The following is a 23565-nucleotide window of genomic DNA, read 5'->3' on the forward strand; positions in this document are numbered from 1 at the left end:
CGTTTATCTGTCTCGCACGTCTTTGGATGTCTCACTCGGGGTGAATTTTTACAGCTGAAAGCTCCATCTGGACGACTGTGGAAGGTAAGAAGAGCGTCGGTTCTGTTTCTGCGTGTTTATGGTGTCCGCAGGTGAAATGATGATGAGAAATCTGGAGAGGACTCGTTTATTAAAGCTCCTCAGGGGTTCAGAGCAGATCTCATTTTGATTTATCTACGGATCATATTGGATTTTATCACTCTGGAAGATTGAGTTTTTGTTCCAGGAATGGCTGTATTTTAGGGAAGATCATGGAAATGGAATTTCAAGTGTTAACAGTCAATAAAACCCACTTGGACGTGACCTCAGATGGTCAGAGGCATAATGACACACTCAGTGTGACGTCGGAGGAATTTTTACTGCAGCATTTTGCTGAAGTTTACAACAGCTGTCAGCATAAAAGAGCGTTTTAATTATTGTAACTGCAGACAGTCACATGATCACATGATTCCCTCAGCTCTCACTGATGGAAATGATCCACCTGTATTAGGATGCGATGACATCAAAGCACGTAAGAGCCTCAATTCTGCTCTTTATGTCACTTTTTTACATCTACAGTCTAACACACACAATGTTGAAGTTTTTCTGTTTCAACACTTGGAGGCTGTATTGTAACATCAGGACAGATGTTGGACTGTGAGAAGCTAAGAAGCAGATCCAGAGGAACTGTATTTAACTCTATTTCCAGGACTTGAACCAACACTTTAGGCTCCATCTCAGTATCTCAGACCTCTTTAATCTGGTCCCCAGATGTGCCTTCTCCTCCAAGTTATCCCACAAAATCATTTTCAGCAATTAAACAATGAGCTTTAAACCTTTGAACACATATTATGCTGGCCTTAAGGATATAATATAATATTATCCACGCCTATGGAAGTTTTCAAATTTCACTCTGAGCTGGAAGGCGGGACCTGCAGTGTGATTGGCTGCCGCTCTGAGTGATTGACGTTTTATTGACCAATGGCAGCTCGATATATGGCGGGCCAAAAAACCCCGCGAGGAAGGGTGCGTTTGGTCTCGACACGGGCTCAACCGGTGAGAAACCTAAACGGACAAACGAGGGGACGTTTTTCATTTTTTAGCAACTGTCGTAGAAAACGAACACACCCAATCGACTACAGGGTAAACAGGTCTTTGCTAATTTCAGTATTATATTTATCATGTCGACAGAGAATAAATGTACGGAAAAAGATTATTTACACTTGCATATAATGCGGAAGACATATGATAACGCTATAACCCCTTTAAAGGTAACTGACTGACTTGATTAATAAATTAAAACACACTAAACACAGCTAGCTATTGTCTAATCTAAGTTTTAGTTTAACACTTCAATAGATTTACGGTGAATTGTTGAATGAATTACTTTGTCTATTGACAGAGTTTATGATATATCTTGCACAAAGGCTGTACAAATTCTATTTATATCAGTAATTCAGGCCAGGACACACCAGCAACACTGACCAATAATAACTAATTACGCAGGTTTGTGTGAAAGATGACCGATAATTCAAAAGTGCTTAAACTTTTCAACCAATCAGGATGGAGGCTGAGGAGGATGGGGCGGGGCGAGTGCGGGAGCTGCAGGAGCAGAGGATGCTGGTGCAGAAGAAGACCTTCACCAAGTGGATGAACAGCATCTTCTTCAACAGCGGGGTGAGACGGGAGGTTAGACAGGAAGTTGGGCGTCAAATGACATTGTTAAAGCAGTAATTTCTACATGAACGGCTTAAACTGAAATGTCGGTTTGATGTTGTTGGCGCCGGCTGCTGGGAGTTCACCCCTCCTGTCATTATGTCGTTCAGGAGAAGATGGAGCTGACTGACGTCTACACAGAGCTGAAGACTGGCGTCGCTCTGATCCGCCTGCTGGAGCTCATCTCCAGGGAGACGCTGCCGTCGCCAAGCCGACGCAAGCTGAGGGTCCACTGTCTGGAAAACAACAGCATCGCCATCAACTTCCTCAAGACCAAGGTAGCTCAGCCCTCCTGCGTCCAGGGTGAACACGATGTTGTTAGCGACCAGTCACAAGTGTGTTTGGCGCCATCTTGTGTTCGTCTCGGTGCATTCGCTGCTCACGATCGTCTACATCCGAACGGAGAACCTTGTTGAAACCAGATCTGTGTCTTCCCTCAGATTCGCGTGGATCTGATCGGCCCAGAGAACGTCGTCGATGGAGATCGCACGCTGATCCTGGGTCTGCTTTGGATCATCATCCTCAGGTTCCAAATCGGGCCGATCAACCTGGACGAGGTAGCCCCACGTCCCCCTCAGGCCCTTCTCCGTTCCTCTCGTGTTCTGTCCTCCCTCAACGCCTCTCCTCCTGTCTCAGGCTGGGGGCGGGGCCAGTGTCGCTCACCGCTCGGCCATGGAGGCCTTGCTGATCTGGTGTCAGAGGAAGACAGCGGGTTATTCTGGCGTTGACGTGAAAGATTTCTCATCCAGCTGGAAGGACGGACGCGCTTTCAACGCTCTGATCCACGCACACCGGTAACAACACACACACACACACGCACACACACACTCAAACTGACAGGTTTATTATGACCTGCTGCCTTGCTGTCATGGATCCTGAAGACATATTTGGTCTTCTTCTCTCTCTCTACTCCAGGCCGGACCTCTTTGACTACCACCGGACCTGCAGGGACGACTCTCGGGCTAATTTGGAACACGCCTTCTCCTTGGCAGAGCGGGAGTTTGGCATCATGCAGCTGCTGGAGGTGGACGACATGGCGGTCCCTCGTCCAGATGAGAAGTCCATCATGACGTACGTGTCGCTTTACTACCACTACTTCTCCAGGATGAAGCAGGGCCAGACCATCCAGAAGAGGCTGGCCAAGGTCAGTGTCACTGTCAAAGACTCCGGTTATTTTTGACTTTGTTGTTGCTGATGTGTATCTGATGATTACTTGGACACTTTGTTTAGGTGAAACCTTTTAATTTGCCCTCAGTTTGGACTCGCAGGTAACTGTGGTTTAAACACACACACTGTTTGTGTGTTATGAGGACATTTTATCAGGCGGGACAGTTAGGAATATTGATAAGACATGTACAGATAGAATGACCTGGAACGGTTCTGATGTTCCGTGCAGATCTTCGGAACTTTAATGCAAATGGACCAGCTGAAGGTCCAGTATGAGAAAATGGTGTCCGACCTTCTCGCCTGGATTAAAACTAAGGTGACCAAAGGCTCCTCTTGGATCCAGCGAAGGTTGGATGAGACGCTGATCCGCTGATAACTGTTCCTTCAGGTGCTGCAGCTGAACAGCAGGAACTTCCCGAACTCTGTGGGGGAGATGCAGAAGTTAATGAGCAGTTTCAAGACCTACAGGACGGTGGAGAAACCTCCCAAATACCAGGTGAGGCAGCAGCAATCGGCACCTCGCCCGTCTCGCTCTCCTCTGTTCTTCTGTCGATTCCTTTTTTGAACTGGCTTTTCAAAGTTTTACCTTTTGTGTCTTTAAGGAACGAGGGGCCATCGAAGCTCACCTGTTCAGCCTGAAGACCCAACTGGCAGCCAACAACCAACGAGCTTACAGTCCTCCAGAGGGTAACACACACTCACTCACACACACACACACACTCACTCACACACACACAGACACACAAAACCCTCTTATCCTAACCCTAAACATCACAACTCCTTCGTGTGTTCTTGTACTTGAACACCAAAATACACATTCTACTAGTAAAGTGAGGACATTATTGTTAGTTGTGATGGTTAGGGGCCGTTAGTTGTGATGGTTAGGGGCTGGGAAATGCATTATGCATGTGAAAGTCCTCACAAAGATAGAAGCACAATGATGTGTGGGTGTGTGTGTATTAGTTGCAAAGAGGGGCCCGTTTTTCTTTTTTCTCCTGGTGTTTTTCAGGCAAATCTTTGAGCGACATTGAGAAAAGCTGGTTTCTGTTGGAGAGAGCGGAGCATGAGCGGGAGCGAGCCCTGCAGGAGGCGCTGCTGCTCCTGGAGAACCTGGAGCAACTCGCCCAGAAGTTCAGGAGGAAGGTAGCAGAACCAAAGGTCTTCTGTTATATACGAAACCAGAAAAACCCCGAAGCATCAAATCCCACAGCGATATTTGTCCTTTGTGCTGTTTTTGGTACCACGTTTGTCCTTCAGCAGCACAGAATCAGACTTTTCTGTGTTTGCCTGACAGGCAGCGCTGAGGGAGAATTATCTGGAGGACACGCTGCGTCTGATCCGCAGGCAGGACCTCCGAGGCCTCTGCACCCTGGAGGAGGCCCAGGCGGCGCGTCGGCGACTGGAGGCGCTGGCGGCAGACGCTCTGGCCCACGAGCCGCGGTTCGGCGCCCTCAAAGACATGGCCAGAAGCATCGTGAGGGGAAACTACCACAGCAAAGAGCTCATCATCAGGAGGTGAGGGGCAGCACAGCAGACCAGCAGAGGTGGATCCAGCGTAACTGGGAAACATCAAGGGAGGAAGATTATTTAGTGGATTAAAGTTGGATTAAAGTCAAATAGCTCCTTCGCATTCCTGTAGCTCATACACATGACCCTAATTAGCTTGAGTCAGAGCAGGATGAAACAGAACGACTGGTGTCGGTTCCGATGCTAATCCCTGTAAACTCAACAATTTTCCCAATGGAAACAAAAACCTGAGAATTAGTAAAAAAAAACTGGAAAGCCCAACATGCCAAACTGCTCTCATCTGATCAGTAGTTTAGACCGTGTCGTGCATTTGTGTGTTTGTGAGTGAGGAGAGCATCAGCCGTCGCTGGGAGGAGATGCTGCAGCAGCTGCGGGAGCAGAGGGGGCTGCTGGGAAACGTAGTGCAGCATCTCCATGTCCTCCGAGACATTGAGCTGGTCTGTCAGGAACTGAACAACCTTCAAGTGAGTTTAGCCGCATCAGCGACACTGATCACACCTCGTCGCCGTGTCGCCATACGATACTTCCTTTTTCACACCTCGTATCCAGGCCCAGGCCGGCTCCACAGAACTGGGGAAAGAACTGGCTGAGGTGGAGTCGCTCCTGCAGAAACAGGATCTGCTGGAAGCTCAGATCTCAGCGCACGGCGAAACCATTGGCAGTATCAGCAGCACGGCCCTGAAGGTACTCGAGGCTCAAGGTCACAGCGCCTCGATGCTGCTGTGGCCACTCAGATGATACATTTGACCTGTCTGATTGTGTGTTTGTCCCAGGTGAAAGCAAGAGACAGCCAGCAGATCCAGAGCAGAGTGAGAGCTCTGGAAATGCAGTACAGATCTTTGGTTTCCCTCAGCAGCACAAGGTTCACATGTTTTACAGTCAAAATCCATCCACTCATCCATCCATCCATCATCCATCCATCCATCCATCCATCATCCATCCATCCATCCATCCACTCATCCATCCATCCATCATCCATCCATCCATCCATCCACTCATCCATCCATCCATCCATCCATCCATCCATCCATCCACCCATCCATCCATCCATCCATCCATCCATCCATCCACCCATCCATCCATCCATCCATCCATCCATCCACCCATCCATCCATCCACTCATCCATCCATCCATCCACCCATCCATCCATCCACTCATCCATCCATCCACTCATCCATCCATCCATCCATCCATCCATCCATCCATCCATCCATCCACCCACCCATCCATCCATCCATCCATCCATCCATCCATCCATCCACCCATCCATCCATCCATCCATCCACTCATCCATCCATCCATCCATCCATCCATCCATCCACTCATCCATCCACCCACCCATCCATCCATCCATCCATCCATCCACCCATCCACCCCTCCATCCATCCATCCATCCATCCATCCATCCATCCATCCATCCATCATCCATCCATCCATCCACCCATCCATCTATCCATCCATCCATCCATCCATCCATCCATCCATCCATCCATCCACCCATCCATCCATCATCCATCCATCCATCCATCTATCCATCCATCCATCCATCCATCATCCATCCATCCATCTATCCATCCATCCATCCCTCCTCTCTCTCTCAGGAGGACCCAGTTGGAGGCTCAGTTCAGGTTGTTGGAGTTCTTCCATGACTGTGAGGAGTTGGAGGCGTGGCTTTACGAGTGCTGGCTGCGTCTGCTCGCGGTCCGACTGGGACGAGACCTCAACCACATCCGTCTGTCTCTGCACAAACACAAGGTGAGAGCCTGGGCCACGGCATGGATCGTTCAAGCGGGGAAGTTCTTTATATCTGAACAAATCGGGAAAACATCTTTCTGCCTCAGGTCCTGGAGGCGGAGCTGCAGGCCCAGGAGTCTCTATACCAAACGGTCCTGAAGCGAGGACAAGCTCTGCTGTCCAAACAGAGTCACTTCCACCAGCGGGTCGTCCAGAAGTGGATCCGGACCCTGAAAAAGCAGCGGAGTCAGCTAACGGATGGAGCAACGGCGTGGCGCCACAGACTGCAGGCCGCGCTCACCATCAAACAGGTATAGACAGGAGACCTCATTATGCATCGGATTGGTGGATGTTGGATTATGATTACATTATTATTATAATCGTTCTATTGTTATTACACATAATCAGTCATAATCAATAATCAATTTACTTTTGTAATCAACTCTTGCTGTTGCTGTTTAGTACTTTGCAGATGCTGCAGAGGCCAACTCCTGGCTGGGGGACAGGAAACCGCTGCTGACCAGCGAGGATTATGGAAAGGACGAGTCCCACACAGCTGTGTTGCTGCAGCGCCACCTGTGGGTGGAGAAGGAGATTGTAGCCTACAGCTCGGAGATAGGGAGGCTGTCGGAGCAGGCGAGGAGTGCAGCTGAGCTCGCAGCTCTGACCGTGAGTGGCAGCTGGAAGCGGTGGGCGTTCGGTAAACGCCGGTTGACGCTCCGAGGTTCACGTTTCCGTATTTTACCGTTGTACAGACGGAGCCTCAGCAGATGGAAATGCATCAGTACAGCGACTCCTCTGAGGAGGAGACGGACTCAGGTGTGCCAGCATCACCCAGGGATGGGAGCGACTCCAGGGCTTCACAGGGTGAAACCAGCAGGGCAAAAGTCCGATTCAGATACAGCAAAGGTACTGGAGGTCATGCTGCAAAGCATGATGGGACGTGACAATTTAAGCCTGAGGATATTCTAAATGTCAGGTAAGGTAACAAAGACAATCTTTGCACTGATTTCAGGTCCGTTTCAATGGGATCGTAACGAGATTGTGACCATCGTCGGCGCTGACCCAGATGGAGACCGAGTTATGGCCAGAGACCGACAGGGGAACCAGCAGATGATCCCCAAAACCTTCCTGAACCCGCTGCCATCTGCGGTACGACCACCGAGTGTTTGTCAGTAGCCTACCGAGGACCTCCGCTCAACCCCTTTATGTCAATAACGCTGTCTTTGCTCAGGCTCCTCCCCCATCCTCTACTTCCACCAATCACGTGGCAGAAACCCAGAGCGTGAAGTCGAGTCGCGTGAAGCGCAGCCGCTCAACTCGGCGCCGCACAGCCGAGATCCAAACAACGTGGCAGCAGGACCCCGAGTACCAGAGAGACACCCTGGAGAGCACCCAGGCCGACCTGCATCAGGACTACAGCTTCCTGAACCACCTGGTCAAGGTGAGAGAAGCAACCGATGACAGGTGATGGAGACGCCTTTAACTGTTGACATTGAAGATGGTTTTTTTTGGCGCAGTCCAAGATAAAGACTCTGGAGGAGACGCTGCGCCTCCATCGCCTCGACAACAGCTGCCAGGAGTTTGAGTCCTGGATGGACGACAAGGAGAACGTCCTGAACACCTTCAGCAGCGACACGGGCGACCTGGACGTGGTTCAGGCCAAATATGAGGTGAAAGGAACCAGGGATCGGCCGTTCTCCGCAGCGTTCCTCTCACACGTCCCGACCAGCCAATCAACCGTGTGCTGAAATGTTCCAGAACTTCCTGACTGAACTGGCGAGCGGGCGCGGACGCCTCAGTGACATCATCCACATGGCTGAAGATCTGGTGAGGAGCCGACACAGTAAAGAGAGAGAGATCAAAGCCAGACAGAGGAAGATCTCCAAGAGGTACGGACAGACCAAGTTCCTCTGTTTTCTATTCCAGCTTTTCCTTTGATGTTTATTTCAAAGGTAAAAGTAAAAGTCCAGATGCAGATGAGCATTCTTCATAGGTTTGAGCTTTTTTGTGAATTCAGAATCAGATGTTATATTCTGAGGTAGGCCTGACCTCCTGTGGAATGTGGTCTGCAGGTGGGATCAGATCCAGCATCTGAAGGACGAGAAGGGCCGCGAGCTGCTGAGCACGGCTGATCTTCAGTCCTTCCTTCAGAGCTGCGAAGAGACCAGAACCCAGCTGCAGGCTCAGCTCACCGGGCTGGACCCTGTGGATCCAGGTCAATCCCACCTCAGCCTGCCGGCTCAGGATGAGATTCAGGCTCAGGCACTCCGAGACATCCAGGTCCTGGAGGCAAAGATCTCCTACCTGAGGAGCGTCGCAAACATGTGAGACGGATTTCGAAAACCTGCGCCTGGATTCTTGCTCGGGTTGATGAGTTGTGTTACGGGGTTTCATTTCCTGTCCTGCAGGAAGCAGGACGGCAGTCCCGCAGAGAGCGCCGCTATTCTGCAGGAGGTTGAGGGCTTGGAGGTTCTTCTGAGTCAGGTCTGAGTTCAGAGCATCCACACCGCCTGAATGTGACCAGAACCTGTTGAACAATCTTCTTCTTCTGTTCTTTTCCCAGGTGAATCACCAGGTGGCTGCCAGGCAGCGCCTCCTACAGGAGGCTCGCAGACTACAGAGCTTCCAGCAGCAGGCCAAAGAGCTGCGGCACTGGATGGAGTCCATTGAGGAGCGCCTCCTTCAGGAGGGGAAAGCAACTGATGTAGCCTCAGCCATCAGTTTATTCGAGCAGCATCTGGAGCTCCAGCAGGAGATGGAGGAGCAGAGGAGCAGGTACAGATGAGCCCAACCTCAGACGATTTATGGCCTGGAAATTAAAATAAAAATAAATAGGGCTTAAGAAAAGCTGGACAGCAGGTTTTTCTCCGTTTCTTGTTTGCATTTGACTCTGTGGTGTGTCTGACCTTGATAAGGCAGCTGAGTGCTGCTCCTGGGTTGTTAAAGAACTGACTCAGCTCTGGTCCGTTCAGGCTGAAAGAAATGGAGAATCTGGGCAAGTCTCTTCAGAAGGGAAGGACGGGGGGCTTCGACATACAGCAGACCCTGAACGGTCTCAGCGCTGATTGTTCCAAGCTCGACAGACTGTGGCTGAGTAGGAGGCAACGGTTGGAGCAGGAGGTGGAGCTGCAGAGGTTGAACCAGGAGGCCGATCGGATCGAGGCAACTCTGTCTGGACACGAAGCCCGGTTGAAGGTCACTGAGGTCGGGGTAAGAGCTCTTCGCTCCGACTGAGGTTTGAGTCCTTTCTCGAATCCGATCTTATGTAAATGTGCGTCTACAGGACTCAGTGGACGCCGTCCACAGTCTGCTGAGTCGACAAGATGAACTGGAGGGTCTCCTGAGAGCTTTGGATACGCGGATCGATCGTTTCACTGGACGCAGCCTGGAGCTGATTGACCGACGACACCATGCTGCAAAACAGTCAGTTCACAGAAAATCAGTTTTCCGGTTGAAGTCCATTGAAATAGAAAGATGTGATGAATCGCACAGGATGAGGGAGATGAAACAACTGCTGACATCAGCAGTGTAAAATGTCAGCTTGCTAAAGAGCATTAGTGTGATTCATCTCTCAGCGCCCACAGGATTGGGTCATTTCGGCTCAATTGAACAGCCGCTGATGGATGGTGGATATTTAGCTGAAATGCGATGTTGTTTATGCTGAAGAATGAAGGAGAGGAGCAGGAGCATCCAGGAGGCCTTCAGGAAGCTGAGCGAGAGCAGCAGAGAGAGGAGGAGTCGGCTGGAGGCCTCGCAGAAACATCAGGTCTTAACCTTCTGGCCTATGAACGCTTGATCGTTCTTCTCACGCCTCCTAAGGCGACCAGAGCCTCCATTCTGGTTCTGATGACGCCCGGTGGGTTTTCCTGTCCCTGCAGGAGTTTCAGAGAGATTCGGACGAGCTGCTGCTCTGGATGGAGGAGAAGTTCCAGGTGGCGGAAGACGAGTCGTACCGAGACCCCACCAACATCCTCCGAAAGCTGAAGAGGCACGAGGCAACGGAAAAAGAGATGAAAGCTAATGAAGTTCGACTGGACACACTGGTCCAGGTAAAGCGCCGCTGACTGGTTTGTGGACCCTGAGTGGGAGCCTGAGCGACGTCTTTGTTTTTAGTTAGGAGAGGAGATGATTGCCGGAGAGCACTTCGGCAGCCGGAGCATCAGGATCAAGACGTCGGAGTTGTGCAGCAGCTGGAGGAGGCTGGAGAACAAGATGGCTGACAGAGGAGACAAGCTGAGGCAGGCGGGTCAGCAGGAGCAGCTGATGGAGTTGCTGCAGGTAAACACGGTCAGCTGATAACGACCCCCCTCATCCGGTGTCGACAGGGTGGGATGGCTCAAATATTTATCACTTTACATTTGAATCTGTAAAATCATCTTAAATACCTGGAATCAAGAAGAGTCATTGGACGGCCGGATGTCTGTCTGATGTCTGCAGGACGCTGAGCTTAAGATCGAGACCATCCAGTGGATCCTGAACAACGCTGCCAAAGGTCACGACCTGCGCTCCAGCCGGCAGCTTCTAAAGGTAATTTGAGGCATTTGTACATGGTGTGTGTGAGATGATGGACCGTGGTGGACCATGATGAGGCCAGGGGGCGTAAAGGCTGTGTTTGGATGTGAAGGAGCACCAGCAGCTGGAGCAGGAGGCCAAGGAGCTGGCGGAGAAGATCAATTCTATCATCAGTAGAGCCAAACACCTGGCGTCCAATCACTTCGATTCACAAAGGATCCTCCGAGAGACTGAAAACTACCTCAAACTGTGAGCCCACACACAAAAATGAGCTGTCTACTTATATATATACGTATATATAATATAATCATTTCAAATATAATCATTTTAATGTGTACATCACATGATATACATTAACCTTCCCAGGGGATCTGTAATGATAATAATAAACATGAATCATGACAACATGGGAACACTTCTGGAGATCCTAAACTTCTTTCTGCAGATTCAAGTCGCTCCAGAAGCCTCTGGAGCGCCGCCGTGCTCAGCTGGAGGTGTCCGTGCTGCTGTTTGTGTTCTATCACGACGTGGACCTGGAGCTCAGCTGGATGGCGGAGCACGTCCCTGCGTCCGGTTCAACGGCGCACGAGAAATCCCTCGCAGGAGCACTGAGCCTCATGCAGAAACACAAGGTACCGACGGGATCCGACCACCCTCCAGCCAGGGGATGACTGACCTCTTTCACCTTCCTCAGGAGCTGCAGGCAGAAGTAACAGCTCACAAAACGCATCTGAACCTCATCCTGGAAAAGGGGCGGAGCCTGGCCCAAACCGCCAAATCCCAAGCAGAGGAAGTCCTCCGGAGGTGACGGTTATGAGCTGATGGCTGAAGTTGAATCTGAATTTGTGATGACGGACTGCACCATCTGCTGTTTCTGTCACAGGTGTGAGCACGTGAGAGCTGCGTGGGCGGAGCTTGAGGAGGCGTGCAGCGGCAGAGCAGCTCTCTTGAGCAAGGCCGTCACAAGAGAGCAGGTGAGAAGGTCCCGGTGTTGCTACGGCCCAGCTGTGACGCTGAGCTGCGTTTCCTCTGTCTGCAGCTCCTGCTGGACTGCTCGGAACTGGAGTCCAGACTGACCGAAATGCTCGGCCTCGTAAACACGGACGACTGCGGCAGAAGTCAGCCGGCGACACAGAGTCTGATCACTAAACACCAGGTACGAGAAAAACTGCCCCAAAGCTGACGTCGTGTTAAAATGCGACTGGAACCAGAAACATTGACTTCAAACTGGCCGCGCAGGTGTTGGAGGGAAAGCTGGAGGTGCTGCAGATGGAGGTGGAGGAGCTAGGAGCTCAGGTGAAGGAGGCGGCCCTAAACTGGAGTTTGGAGGAGCTCCGCAGGCCTTTTGGTCATGTGAGCAGCCTGAACCAACAGCTGCAGCATTTGGCAGCTCTCAGGTGGAATTTGCTTTCAGTAACTTTACCTGAGAGGTTGTAGTCGCTTCTCACCTTGCTCCTACGTCCTGGCAGGGGTCAGAGGTTACAGGAGGCCCTGCAGCTCCACCTCTTCATGCGAGAATCTTCAGAGATGGAAGACTGGATGAACCAGCAGAGGCAAACTGCAGAGAGTCAGGACCTGGGCAATGACTACCAACATGTGCAGGTCTCAGAACCCTGAGAATGGAGCTCAGACGGGATCGTCGTCCTTTACGGAGGAGGATCAGAGCCCTTCATGGGATATGATGTGTTTCAGGTGCTTCGCGGGAAGTTTGAAAGCTCCCTCAAGCAGTTGGAGGTTGGAGAAGGTCGACTGCAGATCTGCAGGGATCTTTGTGCTCAGCTGATCGGAAGCAAACATCCTCAGACCTCACGGATCAGAGAGAAAGTCCAGAAGCTCAGGTGCGTGCGAGCTGAACTAAATATTGTGCTTTCTGAGCAGCTTCAAGGATCCAGTCTGATCCAGTGTTTTTAGTCAGGACAGGTTTCGGCCCCTCGTTCACCCGTCTGTCATTCTGCTCCTCTGTTTGCAGTGCATGCTGGGAGGAACTGAAGGCAGCTGCCAGGAGGCGTCAGGATCACCTGCAGACGGCTGAGGAGTGCCACCGTTTATACCAAGATCTGAGCGACGCTCTGACTCTCATACAGGTATTTATAAAACGCTCACGGTGCGCACGGACGACGGCATGAAGCCTCGGCATCTTTCGGCAGGAGCGACAGAAGAGCATCCCCGATGACGTGGCTAAAGATCTGCGAGGCGTGACATCACAGATGAGGAAACACGAAGGGCTCCTCCACGAGTTGGCAGGAACAGAGCAGCAGGTACTTTTGTCTTTCTTCCAAAAACGGAACCGCATCACCTGGTCGACCTGCAGTTGCACCATCAGACGTTTCACATCGTTTTTTCTCTCTGTGTCGCAGTTACAAGAGCAACTGGACGCTGTTGACTCGGTCCTGGAATGCTGCTCCCCGTCCCTGAAACTCCGCCTTGAGGAAGTGCAGGAAGAAGTTGTGGAGCAGTGGGAGCAGCTGCGAGGCCATGCTGAGCAGAGGGGGGAGGAGCTTAAAGTGGCGTGCCAGAGATTCCTGTTCCTGAACACGGTAAAGATGGAACGCGTGTGTTTGATGATCCCGCTGTGCTAAAGAGCTCAACAACAGCGTTTTGCACTCTCCAGGTGCGAGACTACCTCCTGTGGTGCAGTCAGCAGGTGGGTTCAATGTCTGTGGAGGAGAGCATCAGCGACGTGGCGACGGCCAACCTGCAGCTGGCGCAACATCAGCAGCTGTGGGCGGAGATAGAGGCCAGGGAGGAAACATACCAACAGGCTGTGGACATGGGGGAGGAGCTACAGTCACAGGACAGGAGAAACAGGAAGGAGGTGAGGAGAACAGTGAGAGAGACAGGAGGGGAGGCCTTTAAATGAGTGTTGGTTCTGGTTCTTTAGGTGCTCAAGAGGCTGGACCACCTACAGGCAGAACGGGACCGACTGGAGAAGCAGTGGAGCCAGAAACAGTCCTGGTTGGAAGGTGTCCTCCTAGAGCAGGTGTTTTACAGAGACGTGAACAACATGGACAGAATTTCCAGCTCTCAGGAGGTGCACCAGCGTTCCTCCGTGCTCCAGAGAACCTTACGGCCTGATTGTTGAGCGTGTATGAACAGCTGTCGAACCTCCACAGATCCTCCTGCAGAAGAGCGCTCTCGGAGACAGAGCTGACGAGATGGAGGCTCTTCTCAAACGCCACGATGCCTTTGAGAAGCTGCTTAACTCGCAGGATGACAAGGTTCGTGTTTTACTTGTGCTCGTTCGTCCAGGGCTCCAGAACACTCGCATCCATTCATAGATGTCACATCTGTGGGATTCTGCTCATGTTGTCTCCATGTAGAGATCAAAAAAGGTTGTTTAGTCATCCCTTCCTGTTGGACGTGGGCTGACGTGAAGACTTGTGTGTCTTAGAGATTGTCTGAAGGTTCTGTTTCTTTGTATTCAGCTCTTGTCTCTGAAGGAACTTGCTGAACGTCTGAGGAAGCAGCTGAGCAGAGAGAAGAGCAAACGTGTTCAGACTAGACTGAAGACCCTCAGCCGACGACGGGACAGGATCAAAGAGCTGTCTGTCAAACACAGAGAGGAGCTGGAGCTCTCCAGGGCGCTGTGTATCTTCAAAAGAGACGCCAGCGAGGTAACAATCGTGGTCTTTTCTGTTTGTTCTGAGGTCTGTCAGATCTGCAGCTGTCAGCATCTCTGACCAGGCCGAGGAGTGGGTGTCTGACTGGATGATGAAGATGGCAGAAGACAATCGAGCTGACCTCAGCAACATGCAGGCCAAGATGAAGCTCCTCCAGAAGCACCAGGTGTTTGAGGCTGAGATTCTGGCTCATGAGAACATCATCGCCTCTGTGCTGCAGGTAATGGGAAGATTTTGGGACGTGAGAACATTGTGAGAGGCAATCATGCAAGGAGCTTTGTCTCCTCATTCGTTGTCTCCAGAGTGGAGAGACATTGGCCTCCACTCATCGCTTAGTATCCAAGGAGGTCCGGCAGATGGCAGCAGACCTGGCGGGCCACTGGGAGGAGCTAAAAAATGCTGTGGTTGCCCGGGGAAAGGCTCTGGAAGATAAAAGAGACTTCCTGGAGTTCCTCCAGAAGGTTGAGGAGGTGGAGGTCTGGATCAGACAGAAGGTATGGAAGAAGCACGGATGGTTTGATAGATGGAGGATGTTTACTGTGACTTCTGTGCTCTTCAGGAGGTGATGGTCAATGTTGGAGATGTTGGGGAGGATTATGAACACGGTGTTCAGCTGCTGAAGAAGCTCAGTAGTTTCAGAAGTTCTGGCGACAGGGTGAGAGCTCAGCCGCTCAGACGTGATGGCGATTGCTTCATCTGGTTCGGTGTCTCGTACAACATGAAATGCACGTTTGGATGTGTTGACCTGCAGGAGGTGACAATGGATGATGCTCACGTCAAAGCTATCAACAAACTGGCAGCAAAACTGGAGACGAGACAGAACGATGAAGATCTGGTCACTGTCAGACGGAGGAGGCAACAGCTCAACGACAGGTGTCACTCATCTTTTACGGCTCCTGTCCGGCTCCTCTGACCACTTTTGTGCTGAGAACATTTCACTTCCTACAGGTGGAGTAAATTTCATGGTAATCTGAGCAACTATAAGAAGAAGCTGGAGAGAGCTTTGGTGGTCCACGCCCTCATCAGAGAGCTGGAAGAGGTTCGAGAAAGAGCCAATGAGAAGGTCAGTCCTCCATCATACACAGTGAGATCTCCAGCATCTCAGATCACCTTTGACGGACCTGTGGTGTCTGTAGATGCTGCTGATCCAGGGTCAGGACTGTGGTTTGGACTTGGACAGTGTAGAGAGCCTGATCAGACGCCACGAAGAGACAGAGAGGGAGGTTATCGTCATTCAGGAGAGGTCGAAGGTCAGTAAGAGGGTGCATCTTTGGTCCTGGTCTACAGCAGTACATGGATTGTAACGTGCAACATCACCACGTCCCTCTTCCTCGGACAGGCTCTGGAGTCAGAGGTCTCGGATCAGCTGAGGGATGGATCGGTGCTGACCGACAAGTTAAAGAGCAAACAAAAAGAAGTCCTGAAGTCTCTGAAGACTCTGGACCGGGAGGGGAAAGTCAGGTGATGAACATTCCTCTGCTCTCTGCTCACATCTCTGCTGCTGGTTCAGATGTATCCACTGACTCTGTTCAGGAAGGAGAAGCTGCAGGAGGCCCACCAGCTGCAGCTCTTCAAAGCCAACCAGCGCCTCCTGCTGGAGTGGAGCATCAAACAGAGTAGCGAGATGGAAGAGCGAGGCCTTCCCAAGAACAGAGCAGAGGCGGAGAAGCTCATCGTGGAGCACCGTGACTGGAAGGTGCTGCTCCGTTACGCCGCGCCGGATTCCCCCCGAGACATTTACGCTTAGCTCGGCTCCTCTTGCAGACAGAGCTGGACGCCAGGACCGAGCGCATGGGCTCCATCCAGGAGTTTGGTCTGGGTCTGATCCGCTCTGGTCACGGGTCTACATCAGTGATCCAGAGGTCCCTGACCCAACTGGAGGAAGCTAAATCTAGACTGGAGCGAGCCTGGCAGAAGCGTCACACAACCCTGGAGCAGGCCCGAACGCTGCAGGTGATCCAAGTACATTAAGTGTGTGCAGGGATCCAGGATCCAGGATCCAGGAGGTTTAAGTGGATCTGGTGTGGGATGCACAGGGGAAACACAGCTACACCAGCTTCCTCCGTGTTTCCCTCCACAAAACTGGAATTTGGGAACACTGTTGAGTTTTAATTACCATCCAGCCCAGTCCAGAATTCTCCGGAGTCCCTTGAAATCATTCTCCAGCGTGATGAATGGAAAATTGGATGTATGCTTTATCAAAAACAAGCATATTTACAAATATATAATGCAAAAATGGACCAAAGAAATGATCTCAGCCGTCAGCAGAACTCACCAGACTTTTCCCTGGTTTTATCCCTGCAGTCTTTCCTGGTCTCAGTGGAGCAGTGTGAGAGCTGGATCAGCAACAAGGAGGCCTTCTTGTCCAATCAGAACCTGGGGGTAAGTCCGGCCCAGAAGACCCACTGATGTGGCGAAGCTCTGACAAACACGTGGGTGTCCAAACAGAACTCGGTGACGGAGGTGGAGGCTCTGCAGAGGAAACAGGCTCAGTTTGAGGAGGACCTGGAGGCTCAGCTGGACCGTGTGCATGAGGTGCAGAAACTGGCCGAGGAGCTGATCCAGCAGAAGCACTACGACTCCGACAACATCAGAGCCAAGAGCAGAGCTCTCACTCTGAGGTGCTCTACACAGCACTTCCTGTTTGTTAGGACAGGAAGAGCAAAGCAAACATGACAGAAGTTTTGAAGATGATTTGGTTCATATGATCTAGCTGTGAGTCTGATCTGTGCAGGTGGGGGCAGCTGCAGCAGCAGAGTAGAGCTCGTCATGACGCTCTGGTTGAGTCTCTGCAGCTTCTGCAGTTCTTGTCCAGCAGCTACCAGGTAACTTTCCTCAGTATTGGTGATACGAGGAGTCCCGACATCCAGATCAGCGATCAGTTGTACTGCGTGTGGATTCCAGCTAGCATACGCGAGAGCGCAGCTTTGTTAGTTTCCTCTTCATCCTCGGCTTCCTTCACACGTCAGACATTGAGAACTCAAATGTTTCCTTATTTTCCAGGTGTCTGTGTGGTTAAATGAGCGTAACGTTGTGGCTTTGGATGAGAACTGGAGGGAACCAACCAACCTTCAGGCTAAACTTCTGAAGCATCAGAGCTTTGAAGCGGAGGTTCTTGCTAATCGCTACAGGGTTGACTCCCTCACTAAGGTAGGTGTGTCTTTTTATTTTGTGTAAGAGAGAGTTTGTTTGAGTGGACACGTGATCTGTTGTCCAGGAAGCACAGGAGCTGCTGTCAGAGTGTCCTTCGGCTGAAGCAAAGGTAGGACCTCGCCTTAAAGAACTGACGGACAGTTGGGCGGCTCTGATCCACAACTGTGAAGAGAAGAAGATCAGACTTCATGAAGCCCACCAGGTGCTGTGTCAGATGGAAAAATGCTCTTTAAGACCAGAAGAAGGACATCTTGACAGCTTCCAGTAACCAGAGTGGGTGTGTGTGCAGGCGCTGCAGCTCCAGCGCTCGCTGGATGATGTGGAGCAGTCGGTGGTGCTGGTGGAGAAGGAACTGGCCAATGAGGACTGTGGGGCCGACCTGCCCTCCGTCAACAGGCTGCTGAAAGCTCTGCAGGCTCTGGAGGAGGAGCTTGACGGGCACAGAGACAGAATCCAGGTCCAGCAACTCCATCTTTGTGTTGTGTTCAAACTGCAGCAACAGTCTTCAGTTAATGTCTTTTTGTTTGGATCTGATAGACCCTGATGGAAACGGCTAAGAACTTCCACTCCCAGGGGAACTTCCTTGCTGATGAGATCCAGATCAGAATGGGACACCTTATCAACAGGTCTGACCACAGCTCCCAGACCCGGTCCGGAGTATAAATCTAACTTCTTGATCCACTTTGTCCCTCTACGTTTAGGTACAACAACCTTTCTGAGCCCTTGCAGGGTCGCAGGGACATCCTGGAGGCCTGGCAGGTTCTGTTTCAGTTCCACAGAGACCTGGAGGAGGAGCTGGCTTGGCTGAGCAGCAGGCTGCTCTCCATCAGCACCAAAGACCTGGGCAGCTCTCTGAGCAGCACGCAGCAGCTGCTCCACAGACATCAGGTGATGCCTGGTTTGTTTGATACGGATGGAGAAACCAGTGCTGTGTTTGCGCTGCGAGTAAGAACGGATTCTTTCAGGCCGTCGTGCAGGAGATCCGAAGCCGGCGCCCGCTGGTTCAGGCGGTTCAGGAGGCGGGGCATAGTCTGGTGAGGCGACCTCGCGCTGTGTGTTTGTAGAGGACATCAAAACGACCCGAGCGTCAACGCCTGCGGACTCTTCTCAGGTTCGAGGTCGACACTTCGCCTCTCATGACATCCAGGAGCGTTTGCAGGAGCTGAAGATGCTCCACGAGGAGCTGACGACAGAGGCAGCGCAGAAGGAGAAGCTCCTGCAGGAGGCGCTCAGCATCTACACCTTCCTCACTAAGGTTAGTTTAGTATTGGAGACGCCGTGTGTGTGTGTGTGTGTGTGTGTGTGTGTGTCGGCCCATTAACACACGTATGTCTGGAGGTGTCGGAGCTCGACCTGTGGATGGAGGAGCAGAAGGCGGGTTTAGAGTCTGAGGACTGCGGGAGGAGCGAGGAGGCGGCAGAAGCTCTGCTGAGGAAACTGGACGGTGTGGACGTGGAGCTGGAGAACCAGAGGAGGATCGTGGCGAAGCTGCAGGAGGACGGGGCCCCCCTGCAGCACCTCAGACATCCCATCAGGTGGACACAGCCCAGCACCTGCAGCAGTCAGCCTGACCTTCTAGTTCTGAAACCTTCTGTCCGTCTGTCTCAGCTACCTCATCACCGAGGCTCTCCCGCTCGTCCTCCAACGCTTCCAAGGCCTGGTGCGGCTCTCTTTGGACCGTCGCGTGACCCTGGAGGACCAGCTCCACCTTTATGTGTTTGAAAGAGAAGCAAAAGAACTACAAACCTGGCTGACCTCCAAGAAGACTGCGGCAGAGTCTCAGGACTGTGGACAAGACCTGGAGGATGTGGAGGTAAGACCTGGAAGATGTGGATCCAACCCACTCTGTGGTCCAGCTCGGGTCCAACGCAGCCTCCCCTGTAGTCATGAGACTGTTTCACCTGAGGAAAGATGGTTCTGAGGTTCTCCTCTTCTTTTACTGGACCGCAGTAAAGTAGATGTGCCCCCACCTGCAGGTTCTGCAGAAGAAGTTGGAGGTTCTGGTGTCGGAGGTGTCAGGTCTGGGTCAGACCCGGCTGACAGAGATACAGCAGCTGGGCAGAGGTCTGAAACAGCACGACCAGGCCCAAAGGAGAGGAGAGGCCGTCAGTCAGCTGTGGGAGGACCTGAAGAGCAGCATCAAGACCAGACAGGAGGTAGAAGACAGGTCTTGTTGATGGTGGAGCAGCAGAGGCTAACAACCCCCCCACCTCCCCCCCCAGAGTCTGCAGGCCGCCAAGGAGATTCACCAGTTCCAGCACGACGTGGACGAGCTGAAGAGCTGGATGGCTGAGAAAGAGGCTGTGCTGGGCTCAGAGGAGGACCAGGACCTGCACTCCATCCAGACCCTGCTGAGACAACACCAGGAACTCCAGGTAAGACGGAGGCCCTCCACCCGCCGGACAGGTGTGGCAAGGTGTCACACCAGGGGGTAAAACTAGTGCCTCTGACTCTGGGAGGGAGGGCAGACAACACATGGGGGGAGCAGAACTCACTTCTGCTGCCTTGTGGTTGATGTCCACCGTCAGAGGGACCTGGTTCTGATCTCAGAGGAGGTGACCCGTCGTCGGGAGGTGGGCGTGGCTCTGAGGAGGCGGCAGCCGTGGGCCAGGTCCAGTGTGACTGAAAGGCTGGAGGAGCTGGACTCCTGCTGGACCAGCATCCAGGACCAGACCCACCAGCGTGGCGTCAGGCTGTGTGAGGCGGAGGACGTGCAGAAGTATTTGTCCCACTGGACTGAACTCATGTAAGTTCTGAATGGCCCCCTGGTGGCCGGTTGCAGTAGTTTAGGTTGGTTCAACACTGTCCTGACTCGTGTGCTCTCCCTCGTGTTCAGGACCTGGTTGAAGGAGATGATGTCTCTGGTCCGAGGAGAACCTCTCATCATGGACGGGACTGACCCAGAGCAGCTCATGAAGAAGCATCAGGAATTCCGCCTTCAGATCGACCGACAGCTCGGCAAATCCCAGCTGGTCAAAGAGGAGGGCAGGAGTCTGATCCGGAAGGGGAACTTCATGTCCCAGCAGGTGAGAATGGACACGTGGCATCTGCTCAGCAGAGGAACCTCTGTGCTCACCATCCAAGCGTTCTGTCAGGTTCAGGAGAGGATCTGTGAGCTGGAGGTCCTGGAAGAGTCTCTACAGAAGGTCTGGGAAGAAACCAGGGTCCTGTATGAGGAGGAGCTGGAGATCTTGATGCTGCAGAGGGAGCTGGAACAGGCTGAGCGCTGGCTCAGCTCCTACGAAAGCTCCCTGATGCTGGAGGACGGGGTAAGTCCAGACCAGTGGTCCACATGGACTCACGTGTCCTCATCCATGAGCAGAGGAGACAGCACAGAGATCGCGTCCCATCAGGTCTTTCTAGATCATGTCTCTTCTTGTGTTTCCTATAGGAGTCTGTGTCAGATGTTCTGGAGCTCCTGAAGAGGCAGGAGGACTTGGAGGCCATGATCCAGGCCCAGACCGACCGCTTTAACACACTCCAGAAGAGGAAAACTAAGGTGGGCTCCAAACCTGGCCGAGAGCCCGCATGGCTCAGTGTTCTGGATGCTCACCGAGAGACTCTTTTCTTCTCAGAGGGAGGAGAGGCTGGACCTTTACAAGACCCAGAACACAGAGAGAAGACCATCTAGAGTTTCATCCCTCAGGAGGAAACCGTCTGATCCAAAGACCACGTCGACCTCCGTGGACAGATCGTACAGGTCTCCTACAGTGGAGAGGGAACCCAGTCTGACCCTTTCAGATGGTTCCAGCAGCAGCAGGCGACGTCCTTCAAAGCCCAAACCTCCCCCACACGTTCCTCCCTCCTTTAAAGAGATCTCTGAGGAGGTCCAGAGGCCCAGATACCGTCCTCAGAAGAATCTAGGTCCTGTCAGAACATCTCCTGACTCCTCCACGCCGAAACCCCCCCGGTCATCTCCTCCATCAGCTCCCTCCACCGAGGAGGAGTCTGAGGAGACCCCGGAGGAGGTCCAGAGGCCCAGACATTCCAGATCCCACCCAACTATGAATCCCTCGAAACCAAACGGCCGTTCAGAACTCACTCCCAGCTCGGGCTCCTCCTCCCCCAATCCTCCCCCGTCACCTCCACCTTCCCCTCGACGCTCAGATACCAGCGAGGAGGTCAGGCGTCCCAAATCCAAACCTCCTCTTCATCCCAAGCCCAGAGTCCCCACAGAACAGATGTTCCGTCACGGTCCGGTGAGGCCCAGCGCGACGCCTGGTTCCCCTCCAACAATCGGAAGGCTTGTAGCTCCACCTGAACCCGAGCCAGCAGACGCGTCCTCCCCCCCGGTTCACCTGTCGGGACCCAAACCTGCCGCCGAGGAGGAGTCTGCATCAGCTGACCTTCCTCCTCCAATCAGGAGCGTGCTGGGGGGCGTCCAGCCCGAGGAGGAGCGGAACGCCTGCGGATCCGGCGTGGAGGTGAAACCCTGAACGCCGGGGGCACCTCAGCGCCACGGAACCCTGACTGGTTTCTTTCTTTCCCCCCCGACAGGCGGGAGCGACGCAGCCGAACAGTTTTGAGGGGAGTCTGGAGATCAAGCTGAAACAGGGAGGAAACAAGGTGACGGCCAAGGAGACACCTTCGGGGGCCGGTGCAGGTCGCCCCCTGCTGGCCAGGAGGACCAGGCTGGTTCAGGGCTGACGGGTGTGTTTCTGCAGGGTCAGGAGCACTGGGAGGAGGTGTTTGCTGTGCTGGAGGGGGGAGTCCTCAGCCTGTTCAAGGACCGAGCAGCAGCCGCACAGGTGCTTCACAACACCTCCGGACTCTCCCGGATGTTCCAGAAACTCTGTTGTGCCTGTCGGCTTCAGGGCGGCGTGTTGTGTTTCCCCAGGGGACCTCCAGGTGGCCCCCCATCCAGACCGGAGGGACCCTTTGTAAGGAGAACCTCCACTACAGGAGGAAGGAGAACACGTTCAGACTGACGTCAGTGTCTCTGTCACAGCCGTAACACACTGCTACACTGGTGGGTGTGTTCACAAAGTGTGTGTGTGTGTGTGTGTGTGTGTGTGTGTGTGTGTGTCTCAGACTGCAGGATGGCTCTCAGTATCTGTTCTCAGCATCTAACAGGGAACTGCAGATGATGTGGGTGGAGAAACTCCAGAACTGTGGAGACGCAGGGTAACACACACACACACACTCACACACACACACACACACACACACACACACTGAAGAGTCCGCTCAGGACCTCTCATGTTCGGAGGCCAGGATAGAACCAGCAACATTCATCTGGGTACATGACAGCTCAAACATGGATGTCAGGAGGATGTGGAGCACTCACACACACACTCACACACACACACACGCGCACACAACACCCCCCTTCTGCACCACGAGAGTCACCTGATCGAGAGTCACGTGATCACCTGTTGACGCTAACATTAGCTCGTTAGCAGCCAGTCAGTTGCTGTCCTCGCCGTCCAGGAGAGCGTCCTCGCTCGGCCCGAGGTTGGAGACGTTGGCAGAAGCTCCAGAGGCGTCCACAGAAGCGCCTGAGCGGCAGGACGGACGGTCGTCCTCTCAGGAGAAGCCTCCGCCCAAACCGCCGCACACCTACTCCCACAGACGCCGTTACCCCGACGACGACGAGGCCGGGGCTACAGGTGGGTGGACACAGGTGCGTTTGTGTCTTGCTGATGCTAACCATGCTGACGCCTTCGCTGAGCCAGCTTCTCAACACCTGCTGATCCAACCCCCTTCAGAAGCCCCGCCCCCACCACCCACCTGGCGTGCCCCGCCCACTGCGACTGTCCACCAATCAGAAGACGGCAAGGAAAAGTTCAAGCGGAGCGTCTTCATGAAGCTGTTCGCCAAGAAGTAGAGCTGATATTGATTAGAGATGAAAATGATGATATAATCGATCAGTTGTGAAGTTTGATGATGGCAGGAATTAATGATTAATGATGATAAGTTAAAGCAAGTTTAGAAAATGTAAAACATTAAAATCAGTACTTTGAAAACTCACACGCACGCACACACACACTGGGAGGAGGAGAGTATCTGGATCACTAATAAACTAATAAATGAAATAAAAACTCATCATTGACAAACTGGTTGTTATTGGTTGAATAAAACGCTGCTTTTATCATCCACTTCCTGTTTGTGTCA

At 52.6% G+C, this 23565-nt stretch overlaps 1 protein-coding gene across 4 annotated transcripts; it reads left to right on the forward strand.

The window, feature by feature from the left end:
- sptbn5 (spectrin, beta, non-erythrocytic 5) lies at positions 1–23493 on the forward strand. 4 transcript variants are annotated; one of them, XM_029833038.1, is made up of 80 exons: positions 1–84; positions 1581–1695; positions 1845–2012; positions 2175–2291; positions 2371–2528; positions 2650–2878; positions 3131–3217; positions 3290–3397; positions 3504–3588; positions 3911–4044; positions 4196–4416; positions 4754–4892; positions 4978–5112; positions 5202–5290; positions 6031–6184; positions 6271–6474; positions 6626–6832; positions 6919–7072; positions 7179–7315; positions 7398–7607; positions 7684–7836; positions 7925–8055; positions 8239–8490; positions 8575–8650; positions 8730–8941; positions 9139–9376; positions 9450–9589; positions 9833–9932; positions 10045–10215; positions 10280–10444; positions 10604–10693; positions 10791–10927; positions 11124–11310; positions 11373–11482; positions 11562–11652; positions 11718–11834; positions 11918–12075; positions 12148–12280; positions 12371–12516; positions 12648–12762; positions 12826–12936; positions 13036–13215; positions 13290–13493; positions 13560–13709; positions 13792–13896; positions 14104–14292; positions 14363–14518; positions 14601–14792; positions 14858–14953; positions 15050–15171; positions 15247–15361; positions 15435–15548; positions 15638–15759; positions 15832–15994; positions 16063–16251; positions 16603–16680; positions 16747–16919; positions 17033–17123; positions 17302–17448; positions 17516–17653; positions 17741–17908; positions 17989–18077; positions 18153–18339; positions 18417–18485; positions 18563–18706; positions 18790–18986; positions 19060–19264; positions 19428–19607; positions 19674–19826; positions 19980–20197; positions 20288–20477; positions 20547–20720; positions 20843–20950; positions 21027–21875; positions 21949–22017; positions 22116–22199; positions 22289–22380; positions 22483–22575; positions 22882–23074; positions 23160–23493. In XM_029833038.1, the coding sequence occupies exons 2-80, from the start codon at positions 1582–1584 to the stop codon at positions 23256–23258; spliced, it is 12168 nt and encodes a 4055-aa protein (XP_029688898.1). In that variant the 5' UTR covers positions 1–84; position 1581; the 3' UTR covers positions 23259–23493. The 4 variants fall into 4 exon arrangements, with proteins under 4 accessions (XP_029688898.1, XP_029688895.1, XP_029688897.1 ...); XM_029833035.1 differs by having other exon boundaries at positions 22882–23060; XM_029833037.1 differs by lacking the exon at positions 1–84 and adding an exon at positions 1049–1161 and having other exon boundaries at positions 22882–23060.
- The last annotated feature ends 72 nt before the right edge of the window (positions 23494–23565 follow it).

Source organism: Takifugu rubripes, chromosome 2 (genome assembly GCF_901000725.2).
Source record: "Takifugu rubripes chromosome 2, fTakRub1.2, whole genome shotgun sequence".
Lineage (NCBI taxonomy): Eukaryota > Metazoa > Chordata > Actinopteri > Tetraodontiformes > Tetraodontidae > Takifugu > Takifugu rubripes.

Coding starts and splice junctions, on each gene's coding strand:
- sptbn5 (XM_029833035.1), top strand. CDS start 1,582: ATGGAGGCTGAGGAGGATGGGGCGGGGCGAGTGCGGGAGCTGCAGGAG. Junction 16,681..16,746: donor TGTCCAATCAGAACCTGGGG/GTAAGTCCGGCC, acceptor GTGTCCAAACAG/AACTCGGTGACGGAGGTGGA. Junction 20,478..20,546: donor GGAACTTCATGTCCCAGCAG/GTGAGAATGGAC, acceptor GCGTTCTGTCAG/GTTCAGGAGAGGATCTGTGA.